The sequence below is a fragment of the Mauremys mutica genome, chromosome 1, assembly GCF_020497125.1.
Source record: "Mauremys mutica isolate MM-2020 ecotype Southern chromosome 1, ASM2049712v1, whole genome shotgun sequence".
Taxonomy (NCBI): Eukaryota; Metazoa; Chordata; order Testudines; family Geoemydidae; genus Mauremys; species Mauremys mutica.
The window spans coordinates 107,011,090-107,029,921 of NC_059072.1; the positions used below are offsets into that span (position 1 = coordinate 107,011,090).

The window sequence follows — 18,832 nt, forward strand, 5'->3', positions numbered from 1 at the left end:
TGTCTTCTGGATGAGTTGTAAAATAAAGGTATTGATCATTCTTAGCTAGATTCCAATGTAATAATCCACCCACCTAAATTCTCCCTATGCACTTTCAGCTGGCACTATCATCCTTCACTTCCTTTATCAAAAGCTGTTGTACAGTGTCACTGTTAAATAGCAGTTGCATTTCCGTGGGGGATAAGTGATGTCTATATATACATAATTTGTATAGTGCCTGGGAGATAGTTATAGATATAAGGCACTATTACAGAGACAAGTGATTCTATAGAAATCGATCTGTCCAGAATTTCAATCTATTTTCTATCCCCCTCTAACTTTGAATTGTAAGTAGTGATTAGTCTGAAAATATACATGGTTATAATAGATTTTGTTTTCCCCTGGAAACTTGGAAATTAAAAGATAAAATATCCATCCACTCATTCAAATAAAAATAGCTGTGTTTTTAAGTATTACAGCAATATCTTAGGATACTTTGATCACCTGTTCCACAACATAGGGAAAATTTAAGAATACAAAATTTCACACCTGTATAGATGTTTCTATGCATGGGGCAGTTTCCATGGAAAGGATGCTTAAAAAGTTATGAATGAATCGTCATTATTTTGACTGGATCTCTGCCAGCTGCTTGGCCATTAACATTTTAATGGCCTAGTGATTAAAGTTTGAATTACTAAACAGACATATCCATAGATAAGTTCATATTAGATATATCTAGGCTTGGAAGAATTCAATTTTTATTTTTTCAGAATGTTGACAGATAAGCTCGATGTTTATGTTTAAACATTTATTTTAAAAGTAATATATTGATTTAAATGTACACAATTGTGGGAAATTATAGATTTTAAGCATTTTTAATTTTTTTTCTTCATTTTAAATCTTTACATTTGCAGGACTTTACCACCAGGGAGCGGAGGGGTCAGACAACAGGGGGAATCAGAAAATAATACAGGACAAAAATGGAGATTCAAAAAGTTAAAGATTTGTAACTGTTAAAACACAAATTGTTAAGATCATCTGTCAAAATATACAATGTAAATATCCTGAAATCAAACTGGAATAAGTTCTCAAAGCAACATTTTTCTAACTTTGTCTGTCTGTACATTTTGATTGCTGTTGATGGAAATATGTTTTGTTAGTTGTGTGTGTACAGTGAAATCAACACTTACCAATATGGGGGGAGGGATAGCTCAGTGGTTTGAGCATTGGCCTGCTAAACCCAGGATTTCCAAGTTCAATCTTTGAGGGGGCCATTTGGGGATTTAGTTAGGGATTGGTCCTGCTTTGAGAACGGGGTTGGACTAGATGATCTCCTGAGGTCCCTTCCAACCCTGATATTCTACGAAAAGCAATCTAGTCCTTTCAACCCTGGCTATATCATAGACATGGCACTCTGACCATGCCAACAGACTCAGCTGTAGCCTGCAAGGAGGCTGTATAACCTCCCCTTACAGTTACCATAGGTGGAGTCTGAGCAATAAAACAAGGGTTGAGTGACTTCCTGACTATATGTGACTAACAGGGTGATCTGTCCTTTCCCTGTGACAGTATTAGATTCTCAAAATGAGGCTCCTTTCTGGTCCTGAATCAGAGAGAAAACCTCTAGGTCATATTATTTGTATTGCGGTAGTGCTTAGGAGCTCCACTCCTGGACTCTGGACCCCATTGTGGTAGGCACTGTACAGACACAGAACAACAAGCTGGCCCTTACCCCAACAAGGTTATACTCCAATAAAAGCTTACAACCCAAGGAGTCAATTTTCTTGCCCAGTGCAAGGTTGTTTCCCACAATATATTTTCTGCATCAGCCTGTACATTGGTTAAAGCTGATACTGAAATGTCCTTGGCTCCCTTAGTGTGTGCCACTCGCTTAAGTCTCTCTTCCTGTTGATTATTTTTCCAGCCATGCTTTTCCCAGATGCTCAGCGGTTTAAGAGATGGTCATCATCTGCCCCCGTGAGCCCGGTGCTGCAGAACTCGCTGGATGATGTGAACATGCTTTTTGAGGTTCAGTATGTTGGGGCAATGGGCACCCTTCTGTCTCTATACCGGAATAGTGTCATTGTTTCCCATTCATCACAGCCTCCCCATTTCACCCTATCTCTGAGCTCTGCCCCAGCCTCAAACCTGAGTTACTGACCACTGTGCAGTCCCTTATGGTTAGTAGCCCACTGTTGGTATCAAACAGAGAGGGATTGGAGATGTATATACTTTTTAAAGTATAAAATATCTCTATTTCAGATTCTACATACATGTACATTCAATAAATTAAAATATACCTAAATTTGAGAAACCCTCAATTCAAAGTGAACTGATTTAAAACAAACAAACAAAACTTCCCAAGAAATGACGTCCCTTCAGCCCATGGGTAAACCTGACATTGGCACCTGGAGTTCAATAGATGTGACTTCTGTTGGACCAACAGGGAGGGCAAGATCCAGAGCCAATGCCCCCCCCTGAACATACCCCATCTTCTGCCCCCTAACCGGTAACCATATGGTGCCATTTTGATTCCTTGATCCAAAGCATCAGTGCCAAACGAATCAATGCTTAGCAGCATAGCACCATGCCTGGCAGTGCCAAGGAATCAAAATGAAAAACAAACCTCCCGGGACAGCACGACTATTTCACCTGTACAGAGCAGGCTCAAATCCTCTGTTCAGGCCACATTTGAAAATGATTTTGGTGCTTTGACCCTAGTATACATTGCAAAGCCACTGCATGATCTGCCATAGTTCAGCATGACTAGAAAAGATCCTGAACTGTAAAAGGAAGGGTATCATAGGCCAGTATTAATATGTGTTGGTAACACAGTGTAGTGGCCCCAGAACTGGAAGGGCAGGAATTAAGGTGCAGTGGTGGAATATTAGAGGGCAACTTGAACAGTGTCTTTTTACTCTACCGTGGCTTAGTTCTTTGCTTGCATTTTACCAAGAAAAAGAAATAAGAACAAACTCTAAATTAATGTTTACTCTATATATAGATGCTCAGAGGATAAATAGCTTTCTGTGTTCTGATTTTGTACCAGTTTCTTTTAGCTGAGATTGAAATTGACAAAAATCTGAGGCTCTCCATAAAAGACGAGGAGCTGGCTTCGCTGAGGAAGGCCAAAGAATTTGACACTGTCTGCAATGACATTATCCCCAAGAGCATCACAGAGATTCGTCGGCTGAGTGCCAGACTGTCTGACTACCCGAGGGTCCTAAAGAAAGAAGATTTTGAAAGGACAGTTTTGACCATGGTCTACACAGCTTACAGGGCAGCTCGATCTCGGAAGCACCAGAAAGACTCTTGGGCCGAATCCTTCATCAGTCTCTACAAGGCCCTGAAGCATGACTTGATGTTCTCATGCAGCAAAAAGCCACTGCACTGAAGGAATTTATACACCAAGAATGCAACAAGCTCTGATGAGAAGGGGACACATAGCACGTCCACCACTTTATTCTGTAAACAATTTGTCTAGGCGTAGTTAAGGATTCTTTATTCTCTAGCTCCCCCTAGTGGGATCCTGTTATAGAAACATGTTAAATAGGAAAAACATCTTGTCTGCTTCAGTCCCTGGCATCCATTCTCATGTGGGCAAAGAAGAATGTTTTATTACTGAGGTAGAAGGGAATATTTATATTATATATACATATTTAAAGTTATTCCCAAAGGATAAAGGAAGAGCATGTTCATCTGGCAAGTTTGGGGGGAAGTTTTAGAAACCCATTTCCTGTTTTGGAAAGTAGTAGATATTTTGAAGTTGCATTAAACAAGTTCATCCCTGGTGTAATATCAACGAAGTTAATGGCTTTATGTCTGAGATGATTTGGGCTTGATCTATCTTGGGGGTGAAGGGGAGTATGCTCTGGTAACTACTTTGCACAGCAAGCTCAGAAGGAGAATGTGCTGGGGAATGCTACCTTCCTGGCTAGAAATGGGGTGTAAAAAGAGAGAAAGAGAAAGAGAGAGAGAGAGAGAGAGGCCCACTATAAAATGAAGAAGAGTCGTGGCAATTAGAGCTTGGAGGCTTTGGCAAGAGTAAAATCATCAATATTCTTGTAAATCAAACTAGCTGACTTGCTTCCCAGGTATTGGCAAACTATTTTAATCTCTTGTTCACATACATTGGGTTGAGCCAGTTTTTATTCACAAGAATGTTTGTTTGTGGAAGGACACATAGTTATCTGTGTGTGCATTCTCCCCAGAAGAGCTCTCACAGCCAGTCTATAAAGGTCCTTCCCTTATTTGCACGTCTCTGAGCCTGCAACTATCTGTCCATGTGGAGTCAACTCCAGGATCAGAGCTTAAATTAATTTAACAATTACACATTTTTCAGCTTGTCCCTATAACTCAAAGTCACTGAACTAGTCTCCCGGTTCAGAACTTCTCTGAAGTTTGTGAAGGGTGTAAAAAATCAGGACTTTTATGGATAATTCATGGACAGAGGAAAGGTATTCATCAGAGAAATTATTTGCAATGAACAGTTCAACCTGTTCTAGTGACAATGTCCTAAGATTTAAAACAGGTTATACTAATGCTGTTTATCTACCTATGTCCGATATTTCTAGCATGTCTCACAGTAGTATCTGAGCACTTCTGAAAAGCTGTTACCCCCTTAATATTTGCACCTGTGCTCTCTCTCATTGACTCTCACACACTACACTCAGTCTTTCTCTCTTTAATCATCCACTTTACTTCACTGTCTAAAGTTTATAAATAGAGACAGGCCCAAACCAAAACCGGCCAGGGAAATAGTTTAGATTTGAAGGGCCAGACTCTGAGCCCCACACTGCTCCGTTTGCATCACTCAGGCTGTGCAGAATTTGCCTGCAAGTCCCTTATTGTGGGGATATTCCACTAGGTGGGTGATTTCCCAGTAAATGTGGAGCCAGCAGAGCCACCTCCTACACTTCCCTCTCTGCAGCTTGCACTGCAGACAGGGTGTTAGGGACAGTCAAGGGCAAGCAGGGGGAGTTATCAGAGCACAGTGTGCTCTGGCAGTCCTCAGCTGGTGTATGACCTTGCCTGCTCGTGCTCTTTAGAGTTTTGCAAAGTTATAAACAACTGAAAATAGAGTTTTATAATGGCAAGTCTGAGACATCTTTAAAAACAGGTGTAGCTAATTGTGTTCATGTGTGAAAGAGTATTCATACCCAAAACACCACGTTGTGCATCCTTTAAAACTGGCCTACACTTAACACATCTAACAGAAACGTTCCAAATGAAAAGCAATACATACCTTCCACTCCTGTGCCCGGAGCAACACAACTCATTGCTAGCCAAACTACCATATGATACAACCTTTATTAATTAACGCTTCCCCGAAAAGGACGTCAGTCTTCCAGAATGCCCTTTCCCAAACTCCCACCACCAAAGCAGGCCAGCAGATGTCCCATGTGTAATGTCTCTTCTGCACCGTTCTGGGAAACCACCCTCCCATATTTCACAATCTTGTGGATTACTCTCTTTTTCCAGAGTGGCGTGGAATGCGAGTAGAGGGGAGCACCCATATGTGCCTTATTTCTTAAACGCAAACACAAACGGTCTGTTTTTTCCTTTTTAAAATTACCCTGTCATATAATTAATTTACTCATGGAGGGTAATTACCATGAGTGTTCATCCTGCTTTTACTCTGTGCTCCTATTCCATTCCCTAGAGTGATATCTGCTGGGAGAGACTGGAACCAGAGCATTCAGGTGCTCCCGCCACAGGCCAGTGGTGCTATGTTCTTCCTTACTGTGACAACAAGCAGGACTGAGGCAATAAGTATGAAGTAGAATTGGCTACACAGAGAGGTCTCTCTCACAGCTGGTGGTACTGTACTGCATACAAGGTTCATCATAAGCCCCTCAGAAAATGATCAGTACAAACATTGCTCAGAACATCCTCTACCATTCCCCGTGGATTACTGTACTTTACAAATTATCTTTATTTCTTCACTGTTAAATTAAGTCTTTTCAGGCTTGTTATCCCCTCCCTTCTGGCCCAATTTCTGTGGATAATGTAACAAAAGAGAAATACTATTGTGTCACTCACATTGCCCAAGTTTATTTAATACAGAATCATTAATGAAATAATAAAACTATAATCGAGAACTACTTGACTGTTTGGTGCATTTGTTAAAGGAAGTAACTCCACTGAGGATATGTGGTAACTTGCAGATGTAACATGCCCTTATTTCAGGAGCTGATTTGCTATTTAACTACCCTGCAGCATGCTCTCAGTCGCTGGATATCTTTCAATCTGTGGAGCTCCATCCCCACAAAGCATAACCATTAGAGATGGGCAGGAAACGGGATTTCTGTTCATTGGGAAACTCCAACACTTAGAAACTCGTTTTCATTTGTAATTGTTTCAAAAAGGTAAACAAATTTCATTTTCATGTTGCAACGTTGTAATATAAAATATTAAATATAATATACAGATGTAAATATTAAAATTAATATAATAGCAAAAAATGAAACAAGACTGTTTTTGCCTTATTGAAACTAAATATTTCAACATTACCAAAATGAAATTAATCATCTCCATGGTCTTCCATCAGAAATGTTGTTGAAATCAACATGTTTCCACCAAATATTTTGATTTCAATCAAACTGCATTTTCTGATAGAAAATTACTCTGTGGAAAATGTTTCTACCAGCTTTGATAACCACACTGCCAGGACATCGGGATAATTCTAGTAGCTGGATCTCTTTCCCCTTACAATAAGAATAGCCTAGTGATTGGCCACACAAGTTTTCAGCAGCCCACAATGTTTCACCAAAAATGTTTGTGGCCTGTTGGTGTAAAAGACACCATTGTTCATTGCAAGACATTTGGTGCTCACAGTTCTCTGCCAGAGTGGAAAGCACCGAGCAAATGGATCAATAGCCCCATGGGATATCTATCTTTCCCCCAGGCAAAGGATACAGAGTCGTGCATAGGAGCCAGGGTAGAACAGAGAAGGGCATATGGTCCCTTGTTTTGGAAAGGAGGAGGTAAGAGATAAGAAGTAGAGTTCCCTTCTTTTCCTTCAGCTAGGAGAGAGGGTGGAGCATGGAGTTCAGTGCAGTGGAGCACTCTGATTCAGGAAAGCCATCCTGGCACAATATCTCTCCTAGACTCGCTCAGACATGTGCACAGATTGTCTGATCTTCTGGGGAGAGAAGTAAGCACTATTGTCATCTTTATTCCCAAGCTCTTTCTAGCATAACTTGTTTAAAGCCAGGAATTTTTTGGCTCTCCCTACCTTGGTCTCATACTCACAGACTGTGACTTACACACAAACTCATTGCTTCTCTAGTGTGACAAAGACCCACTGTCCTTAAGAGAGTTTTATGCCATACCCTCAGTCATACACGAACAAACTGTCATGGAGTGAAACACTGCTCCCTTGTGGTAGCTTCATGATCCAATGGAGTTAAAGACACTTATGGCAACTTCAGATGTGTTCTCCTTAGCACATGGGCCACAGCAGCAAGAAGTGAATATTTCACTGCAGCATCACTTATAATTCTGGATTTATTCCACCCACCCGCCCTGAAGGCTGCTCCTGTAGGCCATATTCTCCACTTCCCTGCATTTTGTGTAGTGACTTACCTTCTGCCATGTCAGAATGGTGGCTTTTTACATCCACTTTGCACAGGTGTGGTTGACAACACAGGTGCAAGGCAGTGGAGAACGTGACTCTATGTTTTTAATTCTTGACCAGACTGTGCCTACCTCTCAGATTCCCAGTGCTCCAATGTGGGGGAAATAGGGATAATAATGACCTCAAAGAGGGGCAAAGGGAGAGACTTCATTTTTAATCTTATACGCAAATATCCTTTCTTTGCCTCCAGTCTCCCTTCACAAGCCCATCTCTCTTCATTGTTGCCACTTTTCCCATCTGTGTCCTTCAGCTCCAATTCCCTTATTCAGGCATCAGTGTTAGGGGGCTGCAGCTGTGGGGACCTGAGTAATTCCAAGCCTATGGGTGGTAATGGGAGAGCACCGGAGGAGAAATAATTTGTCTTTGCTATTGGTTGGGCTGATCCAGCCCTTTCGCTTGCCAGCGGGAGCTCACACCCAGCCAGCCCTGCTGCAGCCATCAGTCGAGGTGCACATACAGCTGTCTGGGCTCAGCCTGTACAGCAACGTTTTTTCCCAGGCTGCCAGCAGGCCTGATTGGTGTCCAGGGTAGATGGAGCAGATGTTGCACAATTTGAACCTATTTTGGAACATGACTCCAAAAAAACTGTATCTACTGTGTGGTTGCCCAGGAAATTCTGGATGCTTGAGATGTACACCCTCATGGATCCCTGCAGCCTATGGATGAGCTAAGCCATTAGAACCCCGTGGTTGGGGAGCATTAGGTCCTGAATTTGCGTCTGATTTCCATGGAGTCTGGCTGATGTTAGTGTGTACATAGGCACAGATTGCAGCACACCCCTTCTAAATTAATAGCCCCCATGAAAGAAGCAACAGTGATCATGAAAGAGAAAGTATGTTCTATAGAAAACAATGTTTGTTTATTTATCAGCAGCTCCTAGGCCTTGAACTAATCACACTGTTCAGCAACTAAAACAGCCTTTCTTTGTGAGGGGAGGTTGTTTGTCTTCTCAAGCATCCTGATTGGCTTTTGGATGGTGGGTGGAGGTTCTACCATTTTCCATCCTCCTTACTGGCGAATTATAGTTGGACAAGCCTTTTTAACAAGTTTTTCTATCTTGAGACTGAGGATAATCTTTGCAAGTACTGCCACCCTGTGAATTCCAGGCTGAAGAAAAAGTAGGGGAAAGGTAAATTCAAAGTCGAAAAGAAAATTATAAGGAAGAAATCTGAACAAAGCACATCATCAAAAGCAGAAAGACTTTAAAAAAGAATACTACGTCTTTCCTTCAGTGCTTTAAACTGTAAACTGTTGCTACTAGCAATTTCCCAGGAAGAAAAGAAATCAAGTATTGGAAAACTCAGGCTATAGTATTAGTGAAGAGAGACTTTAGAGCATACCGGGGGTGGTTATGCTGGTATTAGATTTCATTTACCAAAAGCAAGACTTACATCACTGAAAACCAGATGATGGAAGGAACAGAAGCTTTATAAAACAGGGATGAGAAGGCAATGCAGCAACTTCCCTGATTCTGAATAAAAACACCAATACCAGAAAGACCACTATGCTCCAGTTTGCAAACCTCTGTAGGTTATGGTGTGAGAATCATAAGGATATGTTAGTAAGCCCTACATAAACCTGATAAAAAGGTTAGCAAATTTGATAGTGTTTCTTTAAAAATATAACAGAAAAAGAATAAATCTATTAACAAAGAAATTTCGGGGGCAGGAAGGTGGGGAAAGGAGTTGACACAGTGCAGTCAGAACTCGTTCCGAGACATCAGGGAAAAGCTGAAGAAGGAGCTGGAGCTGAAGTAGAAGCATCTGAGGAAAACAAGGACAAATCCAAGAAGAAGAGTAACCAGGAAGTGAAGCATTATGGCACTGGTGAAGGAGCTCCTCAGGGCCAGAAACCTGCTGCTCGTTGTGCTCATTCCACTTCTGCTGCTGCCGCTGCCACTTTTATACCCCAGTAGTGTAAGTACATTATTGTTTCCTTTTTATTAAAGCTTGTGGAGCAGATGGGCAAAGAGAGTGATGGTGAGTTGCAGGGTAACCATCCTGGACAGATGTGCTGCAGAAAATGGGGGGCCGGGGAGGGACTTACAGAACAATTATTCTTACAGAGCAATGATGCCCCTTTGTAGAACTTAGAAATACGATTTATTTAGAAGCAAGAGTAGTAGTCTCCATAGCAACCAAATATGATGTCACAAGCAGAGGTGGGAAATCAGCACTGAAGCTGAAAAAGCTCCTGTTTTCAGTCAAATGCATCAAATACGTTTTTGTTTTTTTTAAAGTGTGACAAAAATACAGACGATATATGGCAGATAAACGGCATTATCTTTAACAAGCATTCTTTTAAAAATTATACCAGGTGTCATGAGGCTCGTAATGACAACAGGTTGTCCAGGGACTTTCAAGTTAGACTGAGTTTTTATAAGACAGCTGTAAAGAATGGAGCCAGGATTCAGTGATAGAAATGTAGGAACATCCACAGCATTTGCTACTGCATATCAGACCTTGGTTTCTCTAGTCCAGTATTACACTTCTGGCAGTAGCTAAGTGTTGAAGTCTCAGAGAAAGGCACAACAGCACAAAATGGAGGAATTGTGCTTGGGGGCTGAGGAATCTGGCTTTTATTCCTGGCACTGCCATGGACTAACTGTCCTTGGCGTAGTCATTTTATCTCTCTGTGCCTGTGTTTCCCCATTTGTAAAATGGAGGATAGTAATGCTTCTCTACCTCATAAGGATGTTGAGGTTTAATTTGTTAATGTTTGTGAGGTTTTAAAAAATCTATGGTGATGATCCCCGTAGAGATGCCTATAAATAAATATACATCTGGCCAGTGGTGCAGTACCTTATCTTGAGAGCAATATTCCTTCCTGATTCCTGCTAATGACCAACTCAAACTCTCCTACTTCTGTTAGGATACATATTACCATAGGCATAAATAGAAATATTATTAATGGCCATAAAATTATCCATCCCTTTTTGGAATATAGCCATAGGATTTGATAGGGAAGAGGCTCAAGATTCACAGAATAGGACTCTTCCAACACCAGAGAGCTTTGTGTTGGACTTTGCAGTAACTTTTATTGCTCCCTACTTCATGGCAGAATACTAATAAACTTAGCTGGCGGGATACTACTCAAGTATTTTAATGTAGTTTTTATTTCTTGCTCTCTCTGATTATAAATTCCTCCTCAAAGCTCGAAGATTAATTTAGCCCTTAACTGATTTTGTCCTGTTCCATTAGTCAATGATACTATTTTTCTGTCTTTCTCATGGAAATTGAAGTTAACACAGGATTTATGTTTCTACCAGCTGCCAGCTCCATTGACAATATCAGTCCAACACTGGGAATAACATTTGGTTATATGAATTACACCCCCTCACCTCATGCTGCCAGGCCCACTGCCCCACTGAATCCATTCACTCACACGTAGCATTTCCTCTCCAAGAAGAGCAAGAGGTGCTGGGTGCAGTAAACAGACAACACAGTGTGCCAGGGGGACAGACTAGGATTCAAAGAACATGGCCAAAGATTATGTACTTTGGTTCATATTAGTCTTATTTGAATTAAAGAGAGGAAACATATAGGGAGATGGAAAAAGCACAGGAATGAGGATTGGGATCTGGTTTTCATTCCTGCCACTGAATCACTGTATGATCTTGGGTAAGTCCAAGATTTTTCAAGAGTCTCTTGAGGTTGGGTACCCAACTTGAAAGGGACCTGGCTTTCAGTAAGTGCTGAGCCCCCACCCTCTGACAATCAGGCCTTTTCAAACTCTTTCAAGTTGGGCACTCAAAAAAACCTTCCCTCCCAATTTACCTGTCACTTTTAAAAATCTTACCTCATTTTCCCCATCTACATAACCGGTAAATGCCTTCCTACCTCATAGGGCTGGTGGGAGGCGACTTCATTCATGCTTTGAGATCCTAAAATGGAAGATTCTTCAATGATGAAAAATGTAATCATTATCTTTAGTCAGGGATTGTAACATGGCTGCCTACAGTCCCGCCTTTTTTCTGCCACAGGGGCTAATTGAGATGGCATTGGTGGAAGCAGAATCATTGCACCACAGCCTTTCTATATATATATCCCTCTCCACTGCATTCTGCTTCCCTACTCCCTGTTTCAGGACCCTCTGTAGCTGTGGATTTTGCACCCTCTTTGGGCTGTGGGAGGAGAAGGGATGGGGTAGAAGAGCTAACACTTCACTAGACACAACCCCACTTCAATACTTAGTCACTCTGGTTACCAATGAATAAACAAATAAATAAAAGTGAAATAGAAGAGATTAGCATGGTTTCTCATAGAAACAAGCCCTCTTAAAGCACTTGCAGAATAAATAGCCCAAGCTGCTACAGAAGCTGATTAAGTCTTTAGCAGAGATTATCATACAGCAGTTATTGTGGACACTTTTCTCCCCAAGCACTTACTGCTCAGTTTTCCGCCTTTTCAAAATGGACTTTATTTTGTTTTTGTTTGGAAATTGAGGACACACTTGTTCTTAGGAAGAAAAAAAGCATCAATTGTAACAGATTCAACTTTTCCTCCATCCCATGTAAACTGTGTGCTGCCCTGTTTTTACTATTGTGTGTTATTTACATCACAACAAAAGGGTTAGAGAATGTATGCAATGTAGTTGTAGCTGTCTTGGTCCCAGGATAGTAGAGAGACAAGGTGGGTGAGGTAACGTCTTTTATTGGACCAACTTTTGTTGGTCAGAGAGGCAACCTTTCAAGCCACACAGAGCTCTTCTTTATTTATGTGTTAAAAAATTATATCACATACTTTTGAAAGGGGAAGTAGTTTAGGATCAACATATTATCCGATTAAAATTATTTTTGGCAAAGAATATCTTTAAGATTTTACATATTTACCGTAAGCAAAGTAAAACACTCTTAGTTCCACCAAGATTTATTTTTAAATGGTCACTGTTTCTCATGTAGGACCTACCCAAACTCAGTGCTTTTGTTCTGCAGCAGAAGTTAACTAATAAACATTCCAGAAATATGTGAAATGGCTCCCGGGGGCTCTGAGTGCAGGTTCATACACTGTATCATATATAAGTCTATATTGCTTTTGTTGTCAATGATTGGGCTGCACTAACTAGGGAGTAAACAAATAGAGTTGTGTTTATGTCATGTCCTATGACAAACATATGGAAAGATCGAATATATGTTAAATGGGAAGGGAGAAAGTTCCCAGCAGAATTTTTTTTCAGGCTTCTAAATGGAATTATAAGCAACAGAGAGAAAAAGAAAGAAACCTATACAAATGGGCTTAGTGTTTAATTTAAGTATCTTGTACTACTTTTTCCTTGTCATCATCCTTTTGTATCTTTGCCCAACATTTGGACTCCTGTCACTGCCATGTCACAGGTGGGAATCGATAGCAACATGCAGAACAGCCTGGACACTTGATTTATGACTTGACTTGATTTATGACAATTTTTCCAAGGCTGCAGTTCTGCCCCCATTAAATCTATAGGCCTGATCTAAAGCACATTGAAGTCACTAAAAGTCTTTTCATCCAGGCTTTTGTGAGCTTTTCAATGAGACTGTGTCAAAGGGTGACTGGTCTTTTAAAGGATGCTGGGTCTAGCCCCAACTATGACACACTTAACTCACTTCCCTAGGTGGAGAAAATCAGCAATCCAATGACAGGCAGGTCATGTGGCTAAAATCATGCCTGGTGTGATGGTGATAAAAACAGAAGCAGGGCCGGCTTTAGGCCAATTCCACCAATTCCCCAGAATCAGGCCCCGCACCTAAGAGGGCCCTGCGCCCAGTGTGAATCTCTTCCCTGGCTAGAGGCTCCTTTTTAATTTTTACTCACCTGGTGGTGCTCTGTGTCTTCAGCAGCACTTCGGCGGCGGGTCCTTCGCTTGCTCTGGGTCTTTGGCGGCACTTCAGCGGCGGGTCCTTCAGTGCCACCGAAGACCTGGAGCGAGTGAAGGACCCGCTGCCGAAGTGCCGCCGAAGACTCGGAGCACTGCCCGGTGAGTACAAGCCCCATGTGTTTTTTTACATGTGTGGGGTTGTTTTTTGTTTTTTTTTGTCATCCCTGCGGGGCCCCGTCGAAACTGCTCGAATTGGGCCCCGCACTTCCTAAAGCCGGCCCTGAACAGAAGCCACTGAAGAGTCAGGAGATTTGAGGCACTGAGCAGCAATGCTAGAACCTGCCTGCTCGTGGGCTGGTGAAGATGACTTGAACCATTGCAGGAGGGCTACCAAGGGAGAAGTACTGCATAGCTCCACAAAGGAGGACTGTGGAATCCTTTAACCAGAGAGAAGGATTTGAACCCGAGAGACTAAAGGAAACTGTATATTTATAAAGACTCAATAAACTGGACACCAGGAAGGGGAATATGACTTTAGGATGTGAACAAGTTAGTTGAGAGAAGCAAGAGGGAGCTGAGGGTGACATTAGGGTTGCCATTTCTGAGGTTAAAAAAAACAATGGGACATCTAGGGTGAGCCCAGTCCCATGAAACTGGACAGCTGGCAGTGTGTACTGAGCACCATACAGCTTTCCCAGGACAGCTAACTCAAGAAAAGGATGATCCTGGGAAAACCTGGACAGGGGGCAACCAGGGGTGCTGGAACAATTTGTATAGTGGGGATGCTGAAAGCCATTGAACCAAACTGTAAAGCCTATATATGATGGAAACCACTTCAAGCCAGGGGGTGCAGCCGCACCCCCAGAACCATTAGTTCCAGCACCTATGGTGGCAACCCTAGGTGGCATGCCTGCAGCATCATGTTGTGCCAGCAGGGGCATGCTGCAGAGATGGAGCCAAGCCATACTTCTGGGTCTCTCTTGAAAATTGACTATGAAGTCTAAAAGTATTTGGTGCTGTGACTGACAAGCCATTGACTCCTAGGTTAATGTCATTAACTTGATTAACTATGTGACTCTGGCCTAGACTACATTTAACTTGTCTCCATAGATTACAGAAAGTGGATTAATTCTCTGCACCACACAACCTGTGTTCTTTCAGTTTACTCTTCATTTTGTGTAGGATTAAGAGGTTACACAGCTTTTTAAATATAAGATTTTGAAGCCAATCAAGAATTTCTTTTTATTGTGTGAGCACTTCAAATTCATAAACATGTACATCAAATAATTCAAATGTATGCTTCCATGTAGTTTGTAGATTTGGACCTCATTATTCATGTTTTAGTTTTGAAAAGAGAAACAAGCAAGATGATTGCCATGTGAATAAGGATACCGTCCATCCGTCTAAATAGCTAATAATTGCAGTGAGCCATATCCCAGGTGCATACTTCATTAACTTCCATGGAATTTTGTCTGACTTTGGCACAGTCTAAAAAAGAAAATTTCAGGCTAGCTCCAATCTCTAGACTTTTCACTATATTATTTTAAAGAATCTGTTACGAATGTCATAAACTATGTTACCCTTCCTTCACTACCAGATATCCCCACTCCCACCTCTGCATCTTCATTCTTTTTTCTAAAATTAATTCTAGGTTTCCTGCTGCTATCCTGCCCTTCAGAATTTGAAGAAACAAAAGTAACAAATGGTTCAGCGTAAACCTACAACCACCAGGAAATGTAGAGTTAAGGATGCCACTTTCTATAACTTACTTTGTGGCTTCATTCCAAGAGTTTGAGATACATGTGTGGGGAGGCAGAGAGAGAGAGAGCTTCTGAGATCACACCCTGTTTTTTTGTAATTCCAATGTATGTGTGTGTGTCTTTGTGTCAGATTTTGAGATCAGTGAACATGTGGCAAGAGGTGGTGGTCAAATCAGTGTTTGGGGACCTGTATGATGACTAGCTCTAGCTGAAACTATCACTCTCATGAGCTACAAACTCGCACTCAAAAATTAAAACAGAAATTTGTGATGTATAGCGATATAAAGGAAAAGGAAAAACCATTCCTTAATCTTACAGAATTCATTGCTCTCCAAAGTTCTGGTGTAGACAGAATTGGCAACAATTTGATAAATGTACATTTCTAGCAATGGAGTTAGCTGGTGTGACACCATGCAAGTACCTTTTCTAGGCAACCCGGATAATTTACTGCAGTCTTCCAGCTTATTTTTCAAACAGACGTGTGTCTCCTCACTCTCTATGACATTCAGCAGAGCTCGCCTGCGTCTCAGTGAGTTATGCTTAGAGTTCTGGGAATATTTACTGCTAACAACTAAACAAATTTAGCCTCTTTTTCTGTTCATGAATTATCTTCAAGCAGATGTCAATTTTCACAAATTAGGGGCCAGATCCTTAGCTGGTATAAATTGACAGCTCTATGGAAGTTAAAGGAGCTATGATCATTTACACCAGCTAAGAATCTTGCCATTGTTCATTACTGAAAATTATCCATTGGATGGTTTGTATGAAAATATGTCACCCTATGGATTTCTTACTAAATAATCACAGACTGTTGCTTTGAGTGTTCACTACTCATAATTTCCTGTTGGAGCTGTGTGATTTGTTCCTGCTCCTGGACTAGATGATTCCCAAAACAACAAAGAGTTTTCAGGAAGCCACGTGAACTCTTCTTGTGCCAATTGACACTTACCTTTTCCTCCAGTGAATTATTGTGTACAAAAATTACTGCAGAAAAAGAAACAGAGAGCAAATCACAGGAGACTTGAATACCCTTTAAATTAATTAGTTTTTATTCAAATCAATGTTTGTGAATATCTGTTGGCAGTACTCTTTGGGCTCTAGTTATGATCCACACTCAACTGTTTCTTTTCTGTAGTTCAGCATATACTACCATCCAGAACTCAACCCAAAAAAAATGTTTACGCAGATTAGTATCTGTCATTGCTTCTATTTATTTAAAAACTTCAGCCAGCCTAGGTTTAAATTAGTTGTTGACCTTGCTTTAACCCTTATTTCTGAAAATGACATTAAACAGTCACAATTCAAATAACAAAGAGCATTAAAGTAACTGAAATATAAATAGTAAAAACAATAATTTAATTAAATAATATAAACTAGGAGTACTCAAGCTGCCATTAGAGAAATACAGATCCAGATTGTTGTGCTCCAGCTATATAATTTCATTGGAAATTCTGGAACTATTACAATTCCATAACACACGTGTATATTTTGTTTGGTTCTGAACCTTAATACAACACTGGTTCGTATGCTAAACTTTCCATCATAAGGTTTCATTATTCCATAGTCTGGGATCTGGTTGAATTAGGAGAGACATTTTATCTCATTCTTGTACAAGAATTTATCACAGTTACAATGTCACTACAGGCAAGAAAAAGCAATTGGAGTGTCTAGACTAGACTGGGTTAGAGTGGATGAGATCAAAGACTGATTTTAATATTTGAGGATTATGAAGCATGCCTTTGGGAAATGGGAAGTCTTGAGACTCAAAGGATTATGGTTTAATTGGTAGCAATTTGAAGTGACCATTCAATAAAAATAAATTCTTGATTTGGCTTCAGAATTGTATTTTTAAAATTGAAGTAACTTAAGAAACTGTGTAACCTCTTTAATAGTCACTCTTTATGCTCTTCTTTTTACCCCAATTGTTTTCCTAATCCATTTCTAATTTGTCACCGGAATAATCCTTAAACTCTTAGTAGCATCCTGCTCTCATTTGGAATTTCTTCAGTCCTCTAGTGGTAGCCTACAATTTAGTCCCAGCTAACTGGCTCTTTGGGAAGTCCCCATAATATGGTCCCCATGGACTATGCTGTAATCTAAGCACCTGTTGTTGGGCCCTCTCTGTGGACACACTTGCAAAGGCTGATGCAACAGAGGTGATTTCAGTGATGTCTAACCTCAGTGATTTCTCCCCACAGGAAGCCTCATGTGCCTATGTGCTGATAGTGACAGCTGTGTACTGGGTCTCAGAAGCGGTACCCCTCGGAGCTGCAGCCCTAGTTCCTGCTTTCCTCTATCCACTCTTCGGAGTCATGAAGTCCAGTGAGGTAGCTCAAAGTGTACTTTTGAATCACTTCTTCTTTCTCTGCTAATTGTTTGCAACAAACAATTCAAGAGAGCAACCGGGATAACAGGGCGCTAAGTGTCCTAAACATGTTAAAAAGTAGGACAATCATCAGCATATAGAAGGAACATAGTATGACATTCTGGGGTGCAATCTAGACTGATGTGGGGCTATGTCACCCCTGCCCTGCAGCCTTGGATGTCTCACCGTGCTGCTGTAGCTTCCAACTTGGATCACTCACAATTAGCTTGCCAACAAGCAGGTCACACACAGAGTGCCTTTGTATAGCCACAGCCCCGGTCCATCAGCTCTGACCCCGGCAGCCTGTCAGCAGAGACCAGCCACACCCTGGCTTCCACCAGCCTGGGTTACTATTTGCAGGGTGACCCCAATATACTCCCAGTCCTGAATTTTCCCCCAAAACATGTGTTCTGCACTGTCCAGCCCTCTCCTGGACAGTCCAGCTATATTAGGTCTGTTGCCCCTCAAAGGAGATCCATACACAACAGTTTGTTACCTTAAATGAAGTTACCCAAATAATTCACAACACTGGTTTAGTTTTAATTAAAGAATAAAACAAGTTTATTTAACTATAAAAATAGATTTTAAGTGAGTAGAAGAAGTAATAAGGCATTAAAGTTAGAAATGGTTAAAAGAAAAATAAAGATAAAATGCTTTCTAAACTTAAGAAAATAGACTTGGTTCAAGGTGAAATTCTTACATGTTTTCAGTACTTTGCTGACTGAACTCTTAGGCCAGGATCTGTTCCCAAAGTCCATAGGCTGTTTCTTTTGTCATCTTAGGTGGCAAAGAGAGATGGATAGGGAAAGAGAACTTGGGGTGCTTTCCCCTCTCACTTTTATAGTTCAATCACCCTTTGAAATGTATTTTCCTGAGATTGACCCCTAGATAAAGTTCTTTCCAGCTGAGAGCAAGGAGACATGGAGTCTGGTAGGGAGGAGGCTTTTTGCTGTTGTTTGCTAAGATGCAGACCTTTTTTTTCCTGCCCCTTTTCCTTGCCAAAGAATGGCGACTTGATAGGTTATGGCCCATCAGCTTTGATGACATCTGGCTGTGGCGTCAAATTGTCCTTTGTCTTTGAGGAACAGGTTTACCCACTTCCCAGACTTGACTGATAAACACACTTCAGTCATGATTTCGCTTACGTTCATAACTATGCATATAATGTTGTTACCTACATCTGATCATGAAATTATTGACCAGCAAGTTATTAATTTTCAAATGATAGCTGACAAGGCATATTTTACACAAATATTATTACAATAGCATATAGCAGGGGTGGCCAACCTGCAGCTT

General features: G+C 41.0%; 2 protein-coding genes across 3 annotated transcripts in view; both read left to right on the forward strand.

Annotated features, from left to right (window-relative positions):
- The first annotated feature begins 939 nt into the window (after window positions 1–939).
- On the forward strand, window positions 940–3,575 carry FAM180A (family with sequence similarity 180 member A). The gene is made up of 3 exons (XM_044995573.1): window positions 940–1,034; window positions 1,904–2,007; window positions 3,029–3,575. The coding sequence occupies exons 2-3, from the start codon at window positions 1,906–1,908 to the stop codon at window positions 3,371–3,373; spliced, it is 447 nt and encodes a 148-aa protein (XP_044851508.1). The 5' UTR covers window positions 940–1,034; window positions 1,904–1,905; the 3' UTR covers window positions 3,374–3,575.
- A 5,082-nt stretch (window positions 3,576–8,657) lies between these two features.
- The window catches only part of SLC13A4 (solute carrier family 13 member 4), a 37,747-nt gene continuing 27,572 nt past the window's right edge, over window positions 8,658–18,832 (forward strand). For both annotated transcript variants that reach the window (XM_044984919.1, XM_044985561.1), the window contains exons 1-2: window positions 8,658–9,534; window positions 17,370–17,498. In XM_044984919.1, coding sequence (XP_044840854.1) covers window positions 9,436–9,534; window positions 17,370–17,498 — 228 coding nt within the window. In that variant the 5' untranslated portion in view covers window positions 8,658–9,435. The remainder of the gene's footprint in view (window positions 9,535–17,369; window positions 17,499–18,832) is intronic.